The sequence below is a fragment of the Bombina bombina genome, chromosome 4, assembly GCF_027579735.1.
Source record: "Bombina bombina isolate aBomBom1 chromosome 4, aBomBom1.pri, whole genome shotgun sequence".
Classification (NCBI taxonomy): Eukaryota; Metazoa; Chordata; class Amphibia; order Anura; family Bombinatoridae; genus Bombina; species Bombina bombina.
Window position 1 is genome coordinate 788,653,625 of NC_069502.1, and position 24,673 is coordinate 788,678,297.

Consider the following 24,673-nt stretch of genomic DNA (forward strand, 5'->3'; position numbering starts at 1 on the left):
AATGTACTACTATTCCTATGGCAGATAGTACTTCATTTAAGGATCCTTTAGATAGGAAAATTGAATCCTTTCTAAGAAAAGCTTACTTATGTTCAGGTAATCTTCTTAGACCTGCTATATTTTTAGCGGATGTTGCTGCAGCTTCAACTTTTTGGTTAGAAGCTTTAGCGCAACAAGTAACAGATCATAATTTTATATCATTATTATTATTCTATATCATGCTAATAATTTTATTGGTGATACCATCTTTTGATATCATTAGAGTTGATGTCAGGTATATGTCTCTAGCTATTTTAGCTAGAAAAGCTTTATGGATTAAACTTGGAATGCTGACATGTCTTCTAAGTCAACTTTGCTTTCCCTTTCTTTCCAGGGTAAATAATCATTTTCGTTCCTTTCCTCACAACAAGGAACAAAAGCCTGATCCTTCATCCTCAGGAGCGGTATCAGTTTGGAAACTATTTCCAGTTTGGAATATATCCAAGCCTTATAGAAACCTATAGCCAGCTCCTAAGTACCTATGAAGGTGCGGCCCTTATTCCAGCTCAGCTGGTATGGGGCAGATTACGTTTTCTTCAAAGAAATTTGGATAAATTCCGTTCTTAATCTCTGGTTTCAGAAACATTGTTTCAGAAAGGTACAGAATTGGCTTCAAGTTAAGGCCTCCTGCTAAGAGATTCTTTTCTTTCCCGTGTCCCAGTTAACACAGCAAAGGCTCAGCATTTCTGAAATGTGTTTCAGATCTAGAGTTGGCTGGAGTATTTATGCCAGTTCCAGTTCTGGAACAGGGGCTGGGGTTTTATTTTATCTCTTCATTGTACCAAAGAAGGTCAATTCCTTCAGACCAGTTCTGGATCTATCATTATTGAATCGTTATGTTTGGATACCAACATTCAAGATGGTTACTGTAGGACTATCCTGCCTTTTGTTTAGCAAGGGCATTATATGTCTACAATAGATTTACAGGATGTGTATCTGCATATTCCGATTCATCCAGATCACTTTTAGTGTCTGAGATTCTCTTTTTAGACAAGCATTACCAGTTTTGTGGCTCTACCGTTTGGCCTAGCCTCAGTTCCAAGAATTTTTTTCAAAGGTTCTCGGTGCCCTTCTTTCTGTAATCAGAGAATAGGGTTTTGGTATTTCCTTATTTGGACGATATCTTGGTACTTGCTCAGTCTTCTCATTTTCGAAGAATCTCATACGAATCGACTTGTGTTGTTTTCTTCAAGTTCATGGTTGGAGGATCAATTTACCAATCAGTTCATTGATTCCTCAGACAAGGGTAACCTTTTTAGGTTTCTAGATAAATTCAGTGTCTATGACTCTGTCCTTGTCAGACAAGAGAAGTTTAACATTGATATCAGCTTGTCAAAACCTTCAGTCACAATCATTCCCTTTGGTAGCCTTATGCATGGAAATGTTGGGTCTTAGGACTGCCGCATCAGATGCGATCTCCTTTGCTCGTTTTCACATGCGACCTCTTCAGCTCTGTATGCTGAACCAATGGTGCAGGGATTACTCAAAGATATCTCAATTAATATCTTTAAACCGATTTTACGACACTCTCTGACATGGTGGACAGATCACCATCGTTTAGTTCAGGGGGCTTCTTTGTTCTTCCGACCTGGACTATAATCTCAACAGATGCAAGTCTTACAGGTTGGGGAGCTGTGTGGGGGTATCTGATGGCACAAGGGGTTTGGGAATCTCAGGAGGTGAGATTTCCGATCAATATTTTGGAACTCCGTGCAATTTTCAGAGCTCTTCAGTCTTGGCCTCTTCTGAAGAGAGAGTTGTTCATTTGTTTTCAGATAGACAATGTCACAACTGTGGCATACATCAATCATCAAGGAGGGACTCACAGTCCTCTGGCTATGAAAGAAGTATCTCGAATTTTGGTTTGGGTGGAATCCAGCTCCTGTCTAATCTCTGCGGTTCATATCCCAGGTATGGACAATTGGAAAGCGGATTATCTCAGTCGCCAAACGTTGCATCCGGGCGAATGGTCTCTTCACCCAGAGGTATTTCTTCAGATTATTCAAATGTGGGAACTTCCAGAAATAGATCTGATGGCTTCTCATCTAAACAAGAAACTTCCCAGGTATCTGTCCAGATCCCGGGATCCTCAGGCGGAGGCAGTGGATGCATTATCACTTCCTTGGAAGTATCATCCTGCCTATATCTTTCCGCCTCTAGTTCTTCTTCCAAGAGTAATCTCCAAGATTCTGAAGGAATGCCTGTTTGTTCCGCTGGTAGCTCCGGCATGGCCTCACAGGTTTTGGTATGCGGATCTTGTCCGGATGGCCTCTTGCCAACCGTGGACTCTTCCGTTAAGACCAGACCTTTTGTCTCAAGGTCCTTTTTTCCATCAGGATCTGAAATCCTTAAATTTAAAGGTATGGAGATTGAACGCTTGATTCTTGGTCAAAGAGGTTTCTCTGACTCTGTGATTAATACTATGTTACAGGCTCGTAAATCTGTATCCAGAGAGATATATTATAGAGTCTGGAAGACTTATATTTCTTGGTGTCTTTCTCATCATTTTTCTTGGCATTCTTTTAGAATACCGAGAATATTACAGTTTCTTCAGGATGGTTTAGATAAGGGTTTGTCCGCAAGTTCCTTGAAAGGTCAAATCTCTGCTCTTTCTGTTCTTTTTCACAGAAAGATTGCTATTCTTCCTGATATTCATTGTTTTGTACAAGCTTTGGTTCGTATAAAGCCTGTCATTAAGTCAATTTCTCCTCCTTGGAGTTTGAATTTGGTTCTGGGGGCTCTTCAAGCTCCTCCATGTGAACCTATGCATTCATTGGATATTAAATTACTTTCTTGGAAAGTTTTGTTCCTTTTGGCCATCTCTTCTGCCAGAAGAGTTTCTGAATTTTCTGCTCTTTCTTGTGAGTCTCCTTTTCTGATTTTTCATCAGGATAAGGCGGTGTTGCGAACTTCTTTTGAATTTTTACCTAAGTTGTGAATTCCAACAACATTAGTAGAGACATTGTGGTTCCTTCATTATGTCCTAATCCTAAGAATTCTAAGGAGAAATCGTTGCATTCTTTGGATGTTATTAGAGCTTTGAAATATTATGTTGAAGCTACTAAGTCTTTCCGAAAGACTTCTAGTTTATTTGTTATCTTTTCCGGTTTTAGAAAGGCCAGAAAACTTCTGCCATTTCTTTGGCATCTTGGTTGAAATCTTTATTTCATCTTGCCTATGTTGAGTCGGGTAAGACTCCGCCTCATAGGATTACAGCTCATTCTACTAGGTCAGTTTCTACTTCCTGGGCGTTTAGGAATGAAGCTTCGGTTGATCAGATTTGCAAAGCGGCAACTTGGTCCTCTTTGCATACTTTTACCAAATTCTACCATTTTGTTGTATTTTCTTCTTCTGAAGCAGTTTTTGGTAGAAAAGTACTTCAGGCAGCGGTTTCAGTTTGAATCTTCTGCTTATGTTTTTCATTAAACTTTATTTTGGGTGTGGATTATTTTCAGCAGGAATTGGCTGTCTTTATTTTATCCCTCCCTCTCTAGTGACTCTTGTGTGGAAAGATCCACATCTTGGGTAGTCATTATCCCATACGTCACTAGCTCATGGACTCTTGCTAATTACATGAAAGAAAACATAATTTATGTAAGAACTTACCTGATAAATTCATTTCTTTCATATTAGCAAGAGTCCATGAGGCCCGCCCTTTTTTGTGGTGGTTATGATTTTTTTGTATAAAGCACAATTATTCCAATTCCTTATTTTATATGCTTTCGCACTTTTTTCTTATCACCCCACTTCTTGGCTATTCGTTAAACTGAATTGTGGGTGTGGTGAGGGGTGTATTTATAGGCATTTTAAGGTTTGGGAAACTTTGCCCCTCCTGGTAGGAATGTATATCCCATACGTCACTAGCTCATGGACTCTTGCTAATATGAAAGAAATGAATTTATCAGGTAAGTTCTTACATAAATTATGTTATATATATATATATATATATATATTTATTATTTCTCCAACATAGGTGTGTCCGGTCCACGGCGTCATCCTTACTTGTGGGATATTCTCCTCCCCAACAGGAAATGGCAAAGAGCCCAGCAAAGCTGGCCATATAGTCCCTCCTAGGCTCCGCCTACCCCAGTCATTCTCTTTGCCGTTGCACAGGCAACATCTCCACGGAGATGGCTTAGAGTTTTTTGGTGTTTAAATGTAGTTTTATTCTTCAATCAAGAGTTTGTTATTTTAAAATAGTGCTGGTATGTACTATTTACTCTGAAACAGAAAAGAGATGAAGATTTCTGTTTGTAAGAGGAAGATGATTTTAGCAACCGTTTCTAAAATCGATGGCTGTTTCCACACAGGACTGTTGAGATGAAGTAACTTCAGTTGGGGGAAACAGTGGGCAGACTTTGCTGCTTGAGGTATGACACATTTCTAACAAGACTTGGTAATGCTGGAAGCTGTCATTTTCCCTATGGGATCCGGTAAGCCATTTTCTTAGTTTAAATATAAGAATAAAGGGCTTCACAAGGGCTTTAAAGACTGGTAGACATTTTTCTGGGCTAAAACGATTACTTTATAAGCATATTTAATGGATTATAACTTTGAAGAGTTATTTTAATCTTGGGAATTGTATTAAAAAAACGGCAGGCACTGTATTGGACACCTTTTTCACTGGGGGCCTTTTCTAGTCATAGGCAGAGCCTCATTTTCGCGCCACTAATGCGCAGTTGTTTTTGGAAAGCAAGGCATGCAGATGCATGTGTGAGGAGCTAAGAACCACTGAAAAAGCTTATAGAAGGCATCATTTGGTATCGTATTTCCCTCTGGGCTTGGTTGGGTCTCAGCAAAGCAGATACCTGGGACTGTATAGGGGTTAAATGTAAAAACGGCTCCGGTTCCGTTATTTTAAGGGTTAAAGCTTTCAAATTTGGTGTGCAATACTTTTAAGGCTTTAAGATACTGTGGTGAAATTTTGGTGAATTTTGAACAATTCCTTCATACTTTTTCACATATTCAGTAATAAAGTGTGTTCAGTTTAAAATTTAAAGTGACAGTAACGGTTTTATTGTAAAACGTTTTTTGTGCTTTGTTGACAAGTTTAAGCCTGTTTAACATGTCTGAACCATCAGATAACAATGTTCTATATGTATGAAAGCCAATGTGTCTCCCCATTTAAATATATGTGATAATTGTGTCACAGTGTCCAAACAAAGTAGGGACAATTATGCCATAGATAATGATATTGCCCAAGATGATTCCTCAAATGAGGGGAGTAAGCATGGTACTGCATCATCCCCTTCTGTGTCTACACCAGTTTTGCCCACACAAGAGGCCCCTAGTACATCTAGTGCGCCAATACTTATTACCATGCAACAATTAACGGCTGTAATGGATAATTCTATTGCAGACTTTTTATCCAAAATGCCTACTTCTCAGAGAAAGCGCGTTTGCTCTGTTTTAAACACTGAAGAGCAAGAGGACGCTGATGATAACTGTTCTGACATACCCTCACACCAATCTGAAGGGGCCAGGAGGGAGGTTTTGTCTGAGGGAGAAATTTCAGATTCAGGCAAAATTTCTCAACAAGCAGAACCTGATGTTGTAACGTTTAAATTTAAATTAGAACATCTCCACGCACTACTTAAGGAGGTATTATCTACTCTGGATGATTGTGACAATTTGGTCATTCCAGAGAAATTATGTAAGATGGACGAGTTCCTAGAGGTTCCGGTGCCCCCCGATGCTTTTCCTATACCCAAGCGGGTGGCGGACATAGTAAATAAGGAGTGGGAAAGGCCCGGCATACCTTTTGTTCCTCCCCCTATATTTCAGAAATTATTTCCTATAGTCGACCCCAGAAAGGACTTATGGCAGACAGTCCCCAAGGTCGAGGGGGCGGTTTCTACTCTAAACAAACGCACTACTATTCCTATAGAAGATAGTTGTGCTTTCAAGATCCTATGGATAAAAAGTTAGAGGGTTTGCTTAAAAAGATGTTTGTTCAGCAAGGTTACCTTCTACAACCAATTTCATGCATTGTTCCTGTCACTACAGCTGCGTGTTTCTGGTTCGAAGAACTAGAAAAGTCGCTCAATAAAGAATCTTCGTATGAGGAGGTTATGGACAGAGTTCAAGCACTTAAATTGGCTAACTCTTTTATTTTAGATGCCGCTTTGCAATTAGCTAGATTAGCGGCGAATAATTCAGGGTTTGCTATCGTGGCGCGCAGAGTGCTTTGGCTAAAGTCTTGGTCAGCGGATGTGTTCTCCAAGACCAAATTGCTTAACATCCCTTTCAAGGGTAAAACACTGTTTGGCCCTGACTTGAAAGAGATTATTTCAGACATCACTGGGGGAAAGGGCCACGCCCTTCCTCAGGATAGGTCTTTTAAGGCTAAAAATAAGCCAAATTTTCGTCCCTTTCGCAGAAACGGACCAGCCTCAAATTCTACACCCTCTAAGCAAGAGGGTAATACTTCTCAAACCAAGCCAGCCTGGAGACCGATGCAAGGCTGGAACAAGGGTAAGCAGGCCAAGAAACCTGCCACTGCTACCAAAACAGCATGAAGTGTTGGCCCCCGATCCGGGACCGGATCTGATGGGGGGCAGACTTTCTCTCTTTGCTCATTGGGCAAGAGATGTTCAGGATCCTTGGGCGCTAGAAATAGTTTCTCAAGGTTATCTCCTGGAATTCAGGGAACTACCCCCAAGGGGAAGGTTCCACAGGTCTCAATTATCTTCGAACCAAATAAAAGGACAGGCATTCTTACATTGTGTAGAAGACCTGTTAAGAATGGGAGTGATTCATCCTGTTTCATTAGGAGAACAAGGGATGGGGTTTTACTCCAACCTGTTCATAGTTCCCAAAAAAAGAGGGAACATTCAGACCAATTTTAGATCTCAAGATTCTAAACAAGTTTCTAAGGGTTTCATCGTTCAAAATGGAAACCATTCGAACGATCCTTCCTACCATCCAGGAAGGTCAATTCATGACCACGGTGGATTTAAAGGATGCGTACCTACATATTCCTATCCACAAGGAACATCTTCGGTTCCTAAGGTTCACCTTTCTGGACAAGCATTACCAGTTTGTGGCACTTCCATTCTGATTAGCCACTGCTCTAAGGATTTTCACAAAGGTACTAGGGTCCCTTCTAACGGTGCTAAGACCAAGGGGCATTGCAGTAGTACCTTACTTGGACGACATCCTGATTCAAGTGTCGTCTCTGTCAAAAGCAAGGGCTCATACGGACATTGTCCTAGCCTTTCTCAGATCTCACAGGTGGAAAGTGAACATAGAAAAGAGTTCTCTGTCCCCGTCAACAAGAGTTTCCTTCTTGGGAACAATAATAGTTTCCTTAGAAATGAAGATTTTTCTGACAGAGGCCAGAAAATCAAAACTTCTAAGCTCTTGTCAGGTACTTCATTCTGTTCTTCTTCCTTCCATAGCGCAGTGCATGGAAGTAATAGGTTTGATGGTTGCGGCAATGGACATAGTTCCTTTTGCACGAATTCATCTAAGACCATTACAACTGTGCATGCTCAGACAGTGGAATGGGGATTATACAGACTTGTCTCCGACGATCCAAGTAGATCAAAGGACCAGAGATTCACTCCGTTGGTGGCTGGCCCTGGACAACCTGTCACAGGGAATGAGCTTCCGCAGACCAGAGTGGGTCATTGTCACGACCGACGCCAGTCTGGTGGGCTGGGGCGCGGTCTGGGAACCCCTGAAAGCTCAGGGTCTATGGTCTCGGGAAGACTCTCTTCTCCCGATAAACATTCTGGAACTGGGAGCGATATGGCCTCGACTAGCAAAGGCCAAATTCATAAGGTTTCAATCAGACAACATGACGACTGTTGCATATATCAACCATCAGGGGGGAACAAGGAGTTCCCTGGCGATGGAGGAGCATCCGGGGGAGTGGGAACTCCATCCGGAAATCTTTGCCCAAATAACTCAATTATGGGGCATTCCAGACATGGATCTGATGGCCTCTCGTCAGAACTTCAAGGTCCCTTGTTACGGGTTCAAATCCAGGGATCCCAAGGCGACTCTAGTGGATACAATAGTAGCACCTTGGATCTTCAACCTAGCTTATGTATTCCCACTGTTTCCTTTCATTCCCAGGCTGGTAGCCAGGATCAATCAGGAGAGGGCTTCGGTGATCTTGATAGTTCCTGCGTGGCCACGCAGGACTTGGTATGCAGACCTGGGGAATATGTCATCGGCTCCACCATGGAAGCTACCTTTGAGACAGGACCTTCTTGTTCAGGGTCCATTCGAACATCCGAATCTGGTTTCCCTCCAACTGACTGCTTGGAGATTGAACGCTTGATTTTATCAAAGCGTGGGTTTTCAGATTCTGTAATAGATACTCTTATTCAGGCTAGAAAGCCTGTAACTAGAAAAATTTACCATAAAATATGGAAAATATATATCTGTTGGTGTGAATCTAAAGGATTCACATGGAACAAGATAAAAATTCCTAAGATTCTTTCCTTTCTACAAGAAGGTTGGAGAAAGGATTATCTGCAAGTTCTTTGAAGGGACAGATCTCTGCTTTATCTGTTTTACTTCACAAAAGGCTGGCAGCTGTGCCAGACGTTTAAGCGTTTGTTCAGGCTCTGGTTAGAATCAAGTCTGCTTACAGACCTTTGACTCCTCCCTGGAGTCTTAATCTAGTTCTTTCAGTTCTTCAAGGGGTTCCGTTTGAACCCTTACATTCCGTAGATATTAAGTTATTATCTTGGAAAGTTCTGTTTTTGGTTGCAATTTCTTCCGCTAGAAGAGTTTCTGAGTTATCTGCTCTGCAGTGTTCTCCGCCCTATCTGGTCCATGCAGATAAGGTGGTTTTGCGTACCGAGCCTGGTTTTCTTCCGAAGGTTGTTTCCAACAAAAATATTAACCAGGAGATAGTTGTACCTTCTTTGTGTCCGAATCCAGTTTCAAAGAAGGAACGTTTGTTACACAATTTGGACGTAGTCCGTGCTCTAAAATTCTATTTAGAGGCTACTGAAGATTTCAGACAAACATCTTCTTTGTTTGTTGTTTATTCTGGTAAAAGGAGAGGTAAAAAAGCAATTTCTACCTCTCTTTCCTTTTGGCTTAAAAGCATTATCAGAGTGGCTTTTGAGACTGCCGGACGGCAGCCTCCTGAAAGTATCACAGCTCACTCCACTAGGGCTGTGGCTTCCACATGGGCCTTCAAGAACGAGGCTCCTGTTGACCAGATATGTAAGGCAGCGACTTGGTCTTCACTGCACTCTTTTGCCAAATTTTACAAATTTTATACTTTTGCTTCTTCGGAGGCTATTTTTGGGAGAAAGGTTTTGCAAGCCGTGGTGCCTTCCGTTTAGGTGACCTGATTTGCTCCCTCCCTTCATCCGTGTCCTAAAGCTTTGGTATTGGTTCCCACAAGTAAGGATGACGCCGTGGACCGGACACACCTATGTTGGAGAAAACAGAATTTATGCTTACCTGATAAATTACTTTCTCCAACGGTGTGTCCGGTCCACGGCCCGCCCTGGTTTTTTAATCAGGTCTGATGAATTATTTTCTCTAACTACAGTCACCACGTTACCATATGGTTTCTCCTATATATATTTCCTCCTGTCCGTCGGTCGAATGACTGGGGTAGGCGGAGCCTAGGAGGGACTATATGGCCAGCTTTGCTGGGCTCTTTGCCATTTCCTGTTGGGGAGGAGAATATCCCACAAGTAAGGATGACGCCGTGGACCGGACACACCGTTGGAGAAAGTAATTTATCAGGTAAGCATAAATTCTGTTTTCTGTATAGTCAAGTGATCACTGTGGTAGCAATGAACACCCTGCACAATGGGGCCCCTTTAATCTAGATTATAGCCCTTAAAATCCCGTATGGGCCCCTTTTTTACATGTGGTTACCCTTGATGACAATTTAGTAAACATTTTTTGCTAATATAAATATATTGCAAAAATGCATATATTCAAAACTGAAATGCAATCATGTACATTTCAATTTTGACCATCATCTCCCTTTAAAGTCAGCGTTTACATAGTTCTGTAACAATTCTTTGTTTTCCTCTCGTTTCAACAGGGCACACCCAAGATGGTAGGGATTTCTGGGTGTAGTTATGTGTTTGAGTGGGAAACGCCATTAGTGTGTCCAGATGAAGTAACCACTTCAGGATGTTCTGTGACTGACCAGCAACTCCACTACACATTTAATTTAAGCAACCTTGCGGGGAAGATCTACACGGTAAGAGAAGTCTGAATGTATTGACTACAACTTATGGCTGTAAATGCTTTAAGAGTAATTTTCTTACATTCTTACCCTGGAATCATTTTAATAAGGTCGAACAATCTATCTAGCCATCCCGAGCTTATTTACTCTTTTGTTAAGCATTAATCGTTAAAGGAACAGTAACGCCTACATCAAACTTTCATGGTTGAGGCAGAGTATGCAGTTTTAAACAACTTTCAAATTTACTTCTAATATCAAATTTGCTTTGTTCTCTTAGTATCCTTAGGTGAAGAGTAAAGCTAGGTAGACGGATAGGAGCTGAGGAGTGTGCACGTGTCTTTAGACGTTTATGGCAGCTGTGTTTGCAGTTATGTATAACTGCTATAAACATTGTTGCAAATGCACTTGCCAGATGGCTAAAGATATGTGCACACTCCTAAGCTCACTTAGGATTCAGAGGTTTTGGATGCCTCCGAATGCAGAAGGTGGCAGCTCGTGGCGTTCTGCTCTTTTCGGAGCCGGATTTCTTTGCAACATTAAAGGGGTATACCGGTCAAAATTTACCTTCACATAGATGAATTACATGTTTGAATAGAAAGATATGTGCAATATACATGTATTGGTAAAAATGCTTCTAGTAAAAGTTATCACTGTTTTAGTGTTAACATTTTTCTCTGCACGTGCATGTGAAGCATAGCTAAATATTCTCAGTGCAGCAGTATTTTAAATACTGCAGCTGCTCAGAGCGCCAGTGGGGCAAGTATGTCAGCAATTAACAAATTGAGTCATTACCAGATGTTACAAGCACCTTAAGCTCTCTAAGCAAGTGCTGTGATTAAAATGCTGCTGCACGGTGCATACTTAAATACACTTTTGTAACAGCTATACCTTTTTATTAGAAGCACTTTTGCTAATAAATGTATCTGACAAAAATGCTTCTATTCAAAACTGAAATGCACCGGTGTGGATTCCAAATTTGGCTGGAATGTCCCTTTAAGATCTGGAGTTGCACAAATCTTAATATGTTGCACTTTCACAAGAAGAAATCAAACTTTCTGAAAAAAGCCAAATCCTGTGAGCAGCAGCCGCCGCCTTCCACATTCAGTAAATACAGTAGATTTGCATAATCAACATACATTATAAAAAGACAAAACTTCCAATGAGTTGTAGATTTTTTTCCTGACAAATTTCAGTTATGTCTATTTCCACTCTTACTGTACCATGTGATAGCACTCAGCCAATCACAAATGCATACACGTTTATTCTGTGAATTCTTGCAAATGCTCAGTAGGAGCTGGTGACTCAAAAAGTGTAAATATAAAAACTGTGCACATTTTGTTAATAGCAGTAAATTAGAAAGTCGATTAAAATTGCTGCTCTATCCGAATCATGAAAGTTTAATTTTGACTTTATTTTTAATCCGATTTAATCCTCATGCTATGGGTTTAATCACTGCAAAGCAGTTTAAATGGTTCACTTCTTTAATCTAATTTACTTTATTCTCTTGGAATCCTTTGATGAAAAAACGTACCTAGGTGTGCGCAAAAGCAGCAATGCACTGCTGGGTACTAGTTGCTGATTGGTGACTTTAAATATATGCCTCTTATTGGTTTACCCATTCTGTTCAGCTTGCTACCAGTAGTGGAAAGCTCCTCCTTCAACAAAGGATACCAAGAGAATGAAGCAAATATGATGATAATAGAAGTAAAGTGGATTTTTTTTTTATATTTCTTATGCTCTATCTGGAGCAGTATGGTACAGGTTATGGCAGATTAATTTATATGTTGTATTGTTTAAAACTAAAATACTCTAATGAACAGACTATAGAAGGTCTGTTTATGCTTTTGAGTTGTTGCTGTTTTGGTTTAGGTTATATATTTCTGTGGAATGCTCACACATTTTAAATGACCATTGACCATTCTGCTATCTTGCTTAAAGGGACAGTCAAGTCCAAAATAAACTTTCATGATTAGGTTAGGGCATATCATTTTTAACAACTTTCCAATTTACATTTATCACCAATTTGGCTTTGTTCTCTTGGTATTCTTAATGGAAAGCTAAACCTAGGTACGCTCATATGCTAATTTCTTAGACCTTGAAGGCCGCCTCTTATATGAATGTATTTTGACGGTTTTTCACTACTAGAGGGCCTCCTTCATGTGTGTCATATAGATAATAATAGGCTCACGCACGTGGACTTACCTAGGAGTCAGCACTGATTGGCTAAAATGCAAGTCTGTCAAAAGACCTAAAATAAGGGGGCAGTTTGCAGGGGCTTAGATACAAGGTAATTACAGAGGTAAAAAGTGTATTAATATAACTGTGTTGGTTATGCAAAACTGGGGAATGGGTAATAAAGGGATTATCTATCTTTTTAAATAACAAAAATGCTGGTGTAGACTGTCCCTTTAACTCCCCACTGCTGTGATGCAACTTCCTTATGATTCTCACCATCTCTTTCTAACTGATGCTTTAGGAAATTATCATCTGTACATTTGTTTTGAACTTCCCCCTTTGCTAAATAAGCTTCTTTTGGAAAAGTAGGTTTTCTTTATGATTCATTACCATTGTAAATTTCATGTGGTTTAAAAGACCACTAAACGCAGTAGACTATGATAAATAATAAATCCATAATAAAAAGACAGTGCAAATTAACTTAGTTTGAATTTTAAATAAGTGATACATTTAAAATTAGTTCTATTTCCCTCTCACTGCATCATGTGATAGCCATAAGCCAATCACAAAATGCATATAAATGTATTCTGTGAATCTTGCACATGCTCAGTAAGAACTCGTTCCTCAGAATCTGTGCATGCAAAAAGATTGTGCAAATTTAGGTAATGGAAGTGATATGGAAAGTTGTTTAAAATTGTGTGCTCCTTCTGAATAATGAAAGTTTAATTTTGACTTGAGTGTCCCTTTAATTCACTTTCTAATTGCCCTACGTATCCCTTCTCCATGTACTAACCTCAGGGATATACTTGACACAATTTTTCCTTTTACGCTGAAAAAAACACCATATTAAATATCACTACTTTCCACAAGTAGCAAGAGATATAAAAAAATATAAAATATATAACTCACACTGATACAGATTTTTTTAAAGGGATATGAAACCCAACAATTTTTTTGGTGAATTAAACTAAGCATACAGTTTTTAAAAAAAACTTTCCAATTTACTTCTATTATCAAATTTGTTTCATTCACATGATATTCTGTGGGTAAGAGATACCTAGGGTAGGCATCTGGAGCACTACATGACAGGAAATAGTGCTGCAATCTAGTGCTCTTGCAAATGCAAAACAGCTGCCATATAGTGCTGCAGAAATGGGCGGGCTCTTAAGCCTATGTCCCTGCTTTTCAACAAAAGATACCAAGAGAACGAATACAATTTGATTATAGAAGTAAATTAGAAAATTATTTATAATCACATGTTCTATCTGAATCATAAAATAAAAATTGGGGGTTTCATATTGCTTTAAAGTCCACTCACAATGCAATAAGCAAATTAATTTAACTTAAATTTTGCTTCCTATAACAAGTAGTGCTGTTCTTTGGTAAGCAGGCATTTAAAATTGGATTCTGTTTTCGTAGTGTCTTTGTAGAGGAACACTTGCAAGTAAACAATTGTAAAAAGAAAGCTGCTCATTGGCGTCAGCTTTTACGGAGTTCACAGCTCCTTATACGTATGAGTCTATGATTGGCTGATGGCTGTCACATGACATAAGTGGCAGAGAAATGTTTTGAATAATAACTCCCACAATGGCGCTAGGCAACTTGATTTTCATGCTTTAAATAAAATGTTAAATATTTCTTATGATGTAATTAATTTTGACAGATTTCTGGTCGTAATACATATAAAATTGGAGTATGCTCAGCCGCAACTAGTGGTAATTGTGAAGGAGCAGTCTGTCAGGTTTCTGGTAGCAATGCATATTCATTTGGAAATATGAAGGCAATGAAAATGGATTATCGCCATCAAGATGAGTCTGTAGTTTTGAGGTATGCCGGCGGAGATTCCTGCCCTCCAGGTAAACAATAAATAAGTGGCATAATTTAAAGCTGATCTTTACTATTGTATATCTTATTCTCCAAGATGAATACATACAATGTTCACAAGGTCTTAGTTAACCCTTTCTATATTAGACTTGTGCATTCAGCTTTGTTAGTTGTCAAATGCGGATGAAGGCTGTTGCTTGCGACCTTTGGCGCTTTCTGGAGCCGGATTCATTCTTGGGAAAGTGAAAAACACTAAGATTTGTGCAAATCCAGATCTTAGCGTGTTGAACTTTCAGAGGAAGCAGTCGGGCTCTAAAAAGAGCTGAATGCCATGAACGTCTTTACTGTTTTCGGCAGCTAACAAAGCTGCGTAATGTACACATCTATTATGTATATATATATTTAATTATTATCATTATTATTATTTTTATTTTATTTTTTTTAGGGACGTAGAAGTAAATTTTTATGATTCAGATAGAAAGTACAATTTCCACACAAAAAATGTTTTTACCTCCTGTTAGATTTAGCAGTGTTATAGATTGTTGCAATCACAACATAGACACATACGCCTCCCTGAGCCTACCTAGGTGTTCTTGTTTTGTCATGGAAAATGTTCTTATTTTTAACCAATTTATATCGGTTACAAATAAGTGAATTGGGAAGTTTTTGTATTTTTATTTTATTTTTAATTAGGTTCAAAACAGCTTTCTCCAAAACAATAAGTATAAAAATAGCTTATACAAAAATGTTTATATGTGAGCATAGCCTATTATATAGAGAAATTCTAATTTTAAACCTTAAATACCTTTTGCTGAAAGGCTGCTTTTGGACTGTGTAACAATGAGCATCCACAAGTGCTACATATATTGTAAATTAAGAAAAAAGTATAAACTGAGACCAAGGAGCCTATTTATCAAGCTCCGTACGGAGCTTGATGCCCCGTGTTTCTGGCGAGCCTTCAGACTCGCCAGAAACACAAGTTATGAAGCAGCGGTCTAAAGACTGCTGCTCCATAACCTGTCCGCCTGCTCTGAGACGGCGGACAGACATCGTTGAAAATCAACAAGATCCAATATGATTGACACCCCCTGCTAGCGGCGAATCTGCAGGGGGCGGCATTGCACCAGCAGTTCACAAGAACTGCTGGTGACATGATAAATGCAGACAGCATATACTGTCTGCATTTATCGATGTGCAGCGGACATGATAAATAGGCCCCCAAGTCTTTATGGCAGACAACTTTGGATCCCTTGCATTACACATTGAGTAGTACCATTATATGGGAAATATTTGGAAACCAATTAAGAAATATATATAGCCACTCCTGGATCTTAAAATATATGTAGAAAATCTATGTATATAGTTTCTCCTAATTTACAGTATAAATTCACAGTTTAATTGTTTATTTTGTACACATTAATTTCTAATATGTAAAAATAAAAAAATAGACCTCTGCACTAGAACCTTGATTTCTCCAGTGAGGCAAGGCAGTAGACAATAGTGTGAGTGACCTAGTTTAAATCTATAGGACAGCTCCCTGAAAAGGTACGCTTATACCTAAATTATCTTGTACGCAGGAATTTTATAGAACCTGTCCCGTGCCTCTGTAAATGTATGTATATCTGAGGGGACCTGCAGAGGCTCGGATGTAAAATAAATTGATATATATATATATATATATATATATATATATATATATATATATATATATATATATATATATATATATATATATATATATATATATATATTATTATTATCGGTTATTTGTAGAGCGCCAACAGATTCTGCAGCGCTAAATATATATATTGTATATATATACTTGGGTAAAAGCTTGCAATGCTAAAATAGCTTTACCAAAAATATCGGAAAGATATGCTTTAAAGCTAAAAAAAATTACACGGTAGGAGTAAATATGGGTATGGAAAATAGGGATTCTAAAAATAGAAGTATCCAGGAATTGCAGATAAATTGTAACTAGCTATATTAATCAGGGTTAAGTATCATGATATTCAAAGCCTCTCTGCTCAGGCGAGATATTCTAAGAAGTCTTGTCGGTACGGGGAGGCCCTTAAAAAAAAAAAAATTGGAAACCTAAATTTTATCTTGAGAAATGTTTATGTTGCTATGTAGTGTTCTTTATGTGAAACAGAGACTCCTACATTACATACAAGGTCTAAAAAAAATCCCAAAGATTTTGTGTGATTTCTCCCTATGCCGGTTTTGAATATCAGACCCTTAGAAAGAACTACACGCCTGTCCAATTTAGTTGTATTAACAATCTAATTATACAGTAAAACACTGACAATATTTCATTTAGCTCTTACGTACCCAGCTAATGTAGCAAATCAAGGACTTAGAGTCTTAACTAGCACTAAGTCAGGGGTTCTTTGCAAAGCAATAACAGTAGCTACACATTTAGAAGAAAGTCTATGTGATCTATGCAATATACAATATATGGCACATTTATCTGGCCTTGCTGTATATCAAGCATAGCAGTATATCTAGAGGAGTTGGAGATAGCCTTCTAAACACAGTTACAAAACAGCTTAAAGCAAAATATAACGAAAACATCCTATATCAACAATTAAATAAGATAAAACATACTACACCAGGTAAGCACTCAGCTTGCAGCCTTCATAGGGTCCAGCACTTGCTATTACAAAATGAGTAAACAGCTTGACAGACTCTAAAACAGCAATGAGTATTAGGAGCATGTCCCAGCATATAATGGAAGTTCAACCAATTGCCCCTCTAATGGGACATACTATAAAAAAAATATTAGATGTAGCTTCTGCTACTCAATGTGATTCACTCCCCTGATATCAGGCTTGAAGTCCGAGAGTTCAAGCTGAAATAATGCTGGCTCCATTACTGTAGAATAGCAGGTACCCATACCTTGTACATTACGACTGCTAAGCCGTCAGATGTCACATCCAAGCCAGGTCTAGGATGCAAGAATCATTGTGTCTAAGACTGTGTTTCCTGCCCCTTCTCATTGTTTTTCTTTGTGTTGGTTGGCTTTAATAAACTCTTTGGATCTTACCCCTGCTTTCTTCTGTGTTTGCTGTCTAAGATTAAATGTCAGCCTCAAAATACTGCGCTATCACAGAGTCTAGAGAACTGAAAATGCTCGGGATCTGACTCAGCGGAACAGCAGTTTCTCCTGCTGACATTCCAAAGTCCCTCTGAAATAGCAAGTCCATGAGTAGTTCCTTACAGGCAGAGAGTTCTAAGACCTGTAGGGTCCTGCTGGGGACACGTATGCCGTAAGAGTTGTTTGGTTCAGTTTCAAGTAGTTTCTGTATTGCCACAATACCCCCCCCCCCCCCCCACAGTAGCTAAATCACAGGCCTTCTTATATCTCAGTTCTCTGGCCATCGGAATGGTAGAATAGCGTCCGTACTCCAATCTGGCATTAGCTTCTCTCCCACAGGAGCAGCTGGTAAATGGGTCACGGCTGTTAAAGCAAAGCACAATTGCTGCTCAAGTTCTAAAAAAAAGTTTGAGAAATCAATGCACTGTTGCCTCCCACTCAACAATGGCAGCCATGATGACAATTGGGTTGTAGAGTCAGGATCTTTTTATCGTTTCTGTACCCTCTCAGCTTACTTATAGGGTAACTGAGAGTCTGTTATGAGAAGAGAGGTGTGATACTGCAATAGGCAATGGAGAGGAGTATATGCTTTTCCCTTGAGGTGTAGGAGGAGCTGATGTCTATTTCCATACGACCACCAAGACCTCAGTGGTCCAGGTTGGAGATGCAAGTAAAATTCTATATTGTGCCAGTAGATGCACTATATTGGGAATAGATTATTGGATAGTTAGTTTGGCTGATATACGGCAGATAATCGGCTCCTGTTATGCTGCTCCTATGCTTGCTGGCGGCCATGACAGCTGCCCAAACCCATCCCGTTCATTTGTTTTGTTTTAATTGCACTTTCTATCTTAATCATGAAGCTTTAATTTGCCTTTCATGTCTCTTTAATTACTGAAATGTGCAGGTCCTAATGCTATGTTAAAGGCATATCTGAGTATTCACACAAATGAAGTGTGATTACTGAAAGATACTGTAAATATTCCTTGTGTTTCATTCCTATGCTTTTTATGTCAATAATCACTCTAGCCTCTTCCTAGGTATCACTTAACACATTGCAGTTGAGCTGATGCTGTAGTGCACTGGTTTTCAAACCTGTCCTCGGACCTTCCTAACAGGCCACATTTTGAGAATATCTGAACTGGAGTACAGGTAAAATAATCAGCTGCTTGGTAAACATGGTTATTTTACCTGCTCTCATCTAAGGTAATCTGAAAACCTGGCCTGTTGGGGAGGACTGAGGATAAGTTTAAAAACCACTGCTTTAGAGTAACTAATTAATTGAATTTCTTTTTAAAGTGGCCTGCAGAAAAAAATGTTCTCTAAAAAATAGTTATGCCTCTGGATAATTCACAATTTTCAATATTGTATTTGCATTTTATTTCTGTTTTAGTGTCTGTAAGGTTAGAGTGGGTTGTGCACTAGCCTTTTTGGTGTTGATAGAGAGTTTTAAAAATATATATATTTTTTTTCTAAATTCAGTGACTGACAGAAATGAACTGTGCATCATCCCATTTACATACAAAGGAAAGACCTATAGCACTTGTACTACTGAAGAAAGACAGAAGCCGTGGTGTTCAACTTCAAATTTTGAAAAGGATAAAAAATGGGGGTACTGTTCAAACTGTAAGTACCTATATTTCCTGTATATTTTTTTTAAAATTAAATGTACAGTCTTATCTATAATCGTTCCACAATTGCAATTCAAGATACCACAGAGTGTAGTAAAACTAAGGTTTATTTAAATGCACAGTCTACTCCTGAATTTTTATTGTTTAAAAACATAGATCATCCCTTTATTACCGATTCCCCAGTTTTGCATATCCAACACAGTTATATTAATACTTTTTACCTCTGTGATTACCTTGTATCTAAGCCTCTGCAGACTTCCCCCTATTTTCAGTTCTTTTGACAGACATGCATTTTAGCCAATCAGTGCCCCCTCATAAGTAACTCCACGGGCGTGAGCATGTTGTCTATATGGCGCACATAAATTAACGCCCTCTAGGTGTGAAAAACTTTCAATTGCATTGAGATAAGAGGTGGCCCTCATGGTCTTAGGAATTAGCATATGAGCCTACCCAGGTTTAGCTTTCAACTAAGAATACCAAGAGAGCAAAGCAAATTTGATGATAAAATTAATTTAAAGAGTTGTTTAAAATTACATGCCCTATATGAATCATGAAAGTTTAGTTTTGACTAGACTGTCACTTTAACTTCAAATTTTACATATATTTGTAATATAGTAGAAAAAAGGTATATTAAATTGATATCTTTTGCAGGTGATCTGAGACTACATTAATTACTATTGTATATCTTATTCTCCAAGATAAATGCATACGAGCCGGACAGATAGGTCAGGCACTGTGCCTGAGCTCTGTATCAACCCAAGGGTTGCAGGTTCGATCCCCGGCAAGGTCCACTCAGCCTTTCATCCTTCCGAGGTCGATAAAATGAGCAGCGCTTTGAGACCCTTATGGGTGATTAGCCGCGCTTTACAAGTACCACATACATACATACATACAGTGTTCACATGGCCTTAGTAAACATTGATTAATACATTAAGTTTTTAAATACTGATAAACCAGCAATAAATTATATAACCAAATAGCTTTTCTCTAAAGATACAGTGGAGGTGAAAATTAGATGATTCTGATCATCAATTAAAAATATCAAATTTACCTCTTTCTTTTAGTATCCTTTGTTAAAACTTAGCTTGTTTCCACGAGACCAAATTGAGGTAAGCTCAGGAGGAAACATGTGTCTTGCGTACTATATGGCTTGTGCACATTCAAGGGCCTACCTAGGTATCCTGTCATGGAAAAGAGCTGTTTACTACTTTTACAAAATTTTCTTCATTCTCTTGGTATCCTTTGTTGAAGGAGCAGTAGTACTGGGTTAGCCAATGACAGGCGCTATATATGCACAGCTACCAGTCAGCAGATAGCTCCCAGTATGGCATTGCTTCTCCTGAACCTTCCTAGGCATGCTTATCAATAAAAGATTCCGATAACAAAGTAAATTAAATAATAGAAATAAATTGGAACGTTGTTTAAAATGTCACTCTGAGTCATGAAAGTTTAATTTTGACTTTGTTATCCCGTAACAGAAACTTGTTAATCCCTAATTTCCTATGGGGAACATCTTCAGGGCAGCACAGGAGCAATTTTGCAGCTTAAAATAAACAAAGTTAAAGTAGTAGCTACTGCTACAAGCTAGCAGCAGCACAAAAAAGCTCATTTTTGTATCCAAAATCGTCCTATGTAAATGATATGACAGTATGAGGAATTTGTTTTGTAAGCATGGGTTTATTATTTCAGAGAATAATTAAAAACTTGCAGTGCTGCACTGTTTTTGTAATTTTTTTTCTTTTTTTTCAGCAACTGACACAAGAGAGTCAACCATCATATTTAAATGTGATGAGAGTGTTAAAAGTGGTAAACCAGTGGTACTGAGTGAAGCCATGGACTGTTCTGTAACATTTGAATGGAAAACAAATGTGGTTTGTCTTCCCAAAAAAATGGAATGCAAATTTATACAAAAGCACAAGACCTATGACCTGAGAATGTTTTCTTCCTTGACCAGTTCCTGGAACTTTATGCACGACGGTAGTTCGTAAGTAGCTTTCTGTTTCAGCCCATCCCTCCCCCTCCCTCACCAAAACAAGATTTCCATAGTGTAGTGATCCCTTCCATTCCTCTCCTTTTGCGATGTATCGCTTGACCCCCCTCCTTCCATTTTGCAGCACCGCAAGCCGATGCAAACAGTGAGGCAGAGTATCACTAATTGCATCAGAGATCTTCCTTCATATGGTAACGGGAGCATGATCAGCTCTCACTTACCATATGAAGGCAGATGCCTTCTCCCTCTGGCTGCGCTTTTAGCTTTCAGAGCTGACAGCAGGGACCACAGCATGAGGCAGAAGGTTGGACGTAGCTACTGCGTCAACAGGGTACGCTGAGCAAAGTATCCTGTGACTTAGTAGCTATGTATAATAGACTTAAGCGGTTAAAGGAACAGTAAAGTTAAAACTAAACTGTTATGATTCAGAAAGAGCTTCCAATTTTAAAACAACTTTTCAGTGTTCAGCATTCTATGGCAGAAGTGTATGTAACCGTGTAACAGAAACGTGCACGCTCCAGAGCTCCTATAAGCCTACCTAGCTTTACTTTTCAACTAAGGATAACAGGAACAAAGGAAATTTGTTGTCTGAAGTTGCATGATCTCTCTGAACCATGAAAGTTGTCTTTTTACTGTACCGTCGATTTAAAATGTCATGTGCGGATTCCAAAGAAGTGATGCTGAATGAGCAACTCCTGTATATAAGAATAGTGAGAGTGCGTGGAGTTTAAGGGGACTGATTGTTAATGTTTTTAAAAAAATAGATAATGCATTTATTACCCATTCCCCAGCTTTGCATAACTAACAATGTTAAAGGGATATTCCAGCCAAAATTGGAAACCACATGGGTGCATTTCGGTATTGAACAGAATAAATTGTGTAATATACATGTATTAGCAAAAATACTTCTAATAAAAGCTATAGCTGTTTCAAAAGTGTATTTAAATATGCACCGTGCACCAGCATTTTAAACACAAGACTTGTTCAGAGAGCCTAAAGTGCTTGTATCATCTGGTAATGACTCAATTTGTTAATTGCTGACATAATACAAGCCCCAGTGATGATCTGAGTAGCTGCCGTATTTAAAATGCTGGTGCACTGAGAATATTTAGCTATGCTTCACATGCACGTGCAGAGAATAATGTTAACACTAAAGCAGTGATAACTTTTACTAGAAGCATTTTTGCCAATACTGTACATATATATTGCAAATTTGTCTATTCAAAGATGTAATAAATCTATGTGCATTTAAATTTTGACTGAAATGTCCCTTTAATACACTTTTTACCTATGTAATTACCTGTATCTAAGCTCCTGCAGACTGCCCCTTATCTCAGTGATGTTTTTTTTTTTTTTTTTTTTTTTTTACAGTTTTGCATTTTAGCCAATTAGTGCTGGTTCTTGTTAAAATCCATTATAATTCTCGACGGGAGTGAGCACAATGTTATCTGCATGGCACACATGAACTAGCACTGTCTGGTTGTAGTTGCAAGAGAGTAAAATCCTAAAAAAAAACAAAAAACAAGATAAGCAGCAACATTCAGGGGCTTCGAAATAGGGAATCTTAGAGGTTATAAAGTATAGCAATAAAACAATGTTGGTTATGTAAAGCTGGGGGGAATGGGTAGTAAACGTGTTATCTATCTTTTTAAACAATAACAATGTCAAGTAGACTGTGCCTTTAAGGGAGATTAGAACATGTGGGTACATTTCAATTTAATTTATAAGCATTTTTGCAATATTTCCATTAGCAAAAATGATTCTTGTAAACATTATTACTGTTTTCAGCAGCATACGTACATATCCTGTGAGGGCCCATGCACAAGTATTGCTCAGAGATGGTGTGTATTGCTTCTGAAGATGTCATTTGTGCCATACAAGCCACTGCTGACTTTCTGAGAAGGTGTGTTGTTTGAATCCTGGCAAACAGGATATGTGCATATGCCACAGCAACACCGTTATAACTTTTATAAAGAAGTATTAGTATATTGGAAGTATATTACAAAAATGCTTCTATTTCAAATTGAAATGCACCCGTGCACATTCAATGTTTGATCTTATTACTCTTCCATAAAAAAAGCTTAAAGGTACAGTAAACACCTTGAGATTTTTATATAAATGCTTAGTAATGCATAATATTTTCATTGATTGTGCCCCATTTTCATATAGTTTAGCTTTGAAAATTGAGAAATTTAGAATTCTCAGAACTTGAAATGCACCTTGGTGACATCTCAAGGCTAACTCTGCTACATATCTGTCCCTAACTGGATTTATCAGATAACAGCTGTACAATGCATTTTATACTAAGGGGCTAGCCTTGTTGTCTGGCTCCTACACGTGAGGTAAATAGTGGATGGAGTTTGGCTATTGAATACTAATTGCAGTAAAAAAAATAGTCATTTGCTTTCAAAGCATTAAGGGCTAGATTTATGAAAGGCTAGGCGAACTCTGTATGTGCTTCGCCTGTAACTGCGCCCCAGCTTGCCTCTGGAGAAGCGCACATGTGCGCCTGAATTCATCAAAAAAAATAGACGTAACTTTGCGCAGGCGAGCTGGGGCGTAATAATGATAAATTTCGCCTGTCGGAAAAAGCATTTACTCCCTTTTTATCACAGTACATCCCTATAAATATTTATGCCGCCATGTTTTGATTATTAAAATAGGTAACTATTTAGCTTATATTTATATTATATAATGTTTCTGTGCTGTTTTTGCCATATGTTGATAATTTAAGATCACAAAAATAAATATATCAATATAAATATATATATATATATATATATATATATATATAACTGTTGGTACCATATGCGCCTGTGGAAGCGCAAATTTCTGGCAATAACAGTCTCTTCTTGGCGCTGAGCCTTTGAAAAATGAGTTAAAAGAAGTACTGCATCACAAGATGTAAAAGCATGTATGATAATGGTGTTCGCCTCAGTCTGTATGGTGAAATATACAACACACAATTGAAGCCAAAATTTCAGTTCCCTATGGCGGCAAGCAATGATAAATAAGAAACTGTGCGTTTTTGTAGGTCGGGCTGTTAAATGACCCCTATTACTAATTTATATTGTTGCACTCGGGAGCACGCCCGTGCGCCAAGGCGAATACAAGCAGAGTGCGAAGAAGTTTCAGATTTGCGCATTTATAGGCGCAGAGTGCTTTGCTGAATATAACGATCAGTTCGTATGCGCTATTTTGGATGGAATTTTAGAAGAAGAACAATGGCTTTGATTTGATGCAAAGACTTGGCAGATGTGTTATTCTATAACAACACAACAGACATGTCTTATAATTACATTGTATTTGCTGTCTCTTCAATAGTTTACTGGAAATGAATATTCCATAAAAAGAATAGATTTGTGCATAATAAAAAAAAAAAGTAATCTGTATTTTACAAAAAAAAATTAAAATTTTTAAATATTTTTTTAGTACATACGCTTTTGCTTGAATTTTTTTCTTCTTATTTTTTCGCATTTCTAGTTATTACCTAAACTTGTGTCAAAGAGTGAATGAAGGTCCTACAGGATGTCCAGACACTGCAAGTGTTTGCAAAAAAAGTGCCAGTGGAATTGTGGAGGTCTTGGGTCTAGTACACACACAAACTGTTACTATAAAAGGTAAGCTCACTCATAAACGATTTTGATGGACATTTTCAACTATTATAAGACTTTGAGGAAGCTGAAACCCAAATTTCTATCTTAATATGAGAAGAGTCCACGGCTTCATTCATTACTTGT

General features: G+C 38.4%; 1 protein-coding gene across 1 annotated transcript in view; it reads left to right on the plus strand.

Moving 5' to 3' along the window:
• Positions 1–24,673, plus strand: part of IGF2R (insulin like growth factor 2 receptor) — a gene marked incomplete in the record, with an annotated part of 598,770 nt that overhangs the window by 513,602 nt on the left and 60,495 nt on the right. The window contains 5 exon segments of the mRNA XM_053711175.1: positions 10,070–10,231; positions 14,055–14,247; positions 18,795–18,938; positions 20,693–20,927; positions 24,417–24,553. Coding sequence (XP_053567150.1) covers positions 10,070–10,231; positions 14,055–14,247; positions 18,795–18,938; positions 20,693–20,927; positions 24,417–24,553 — 871 coding nt within the window.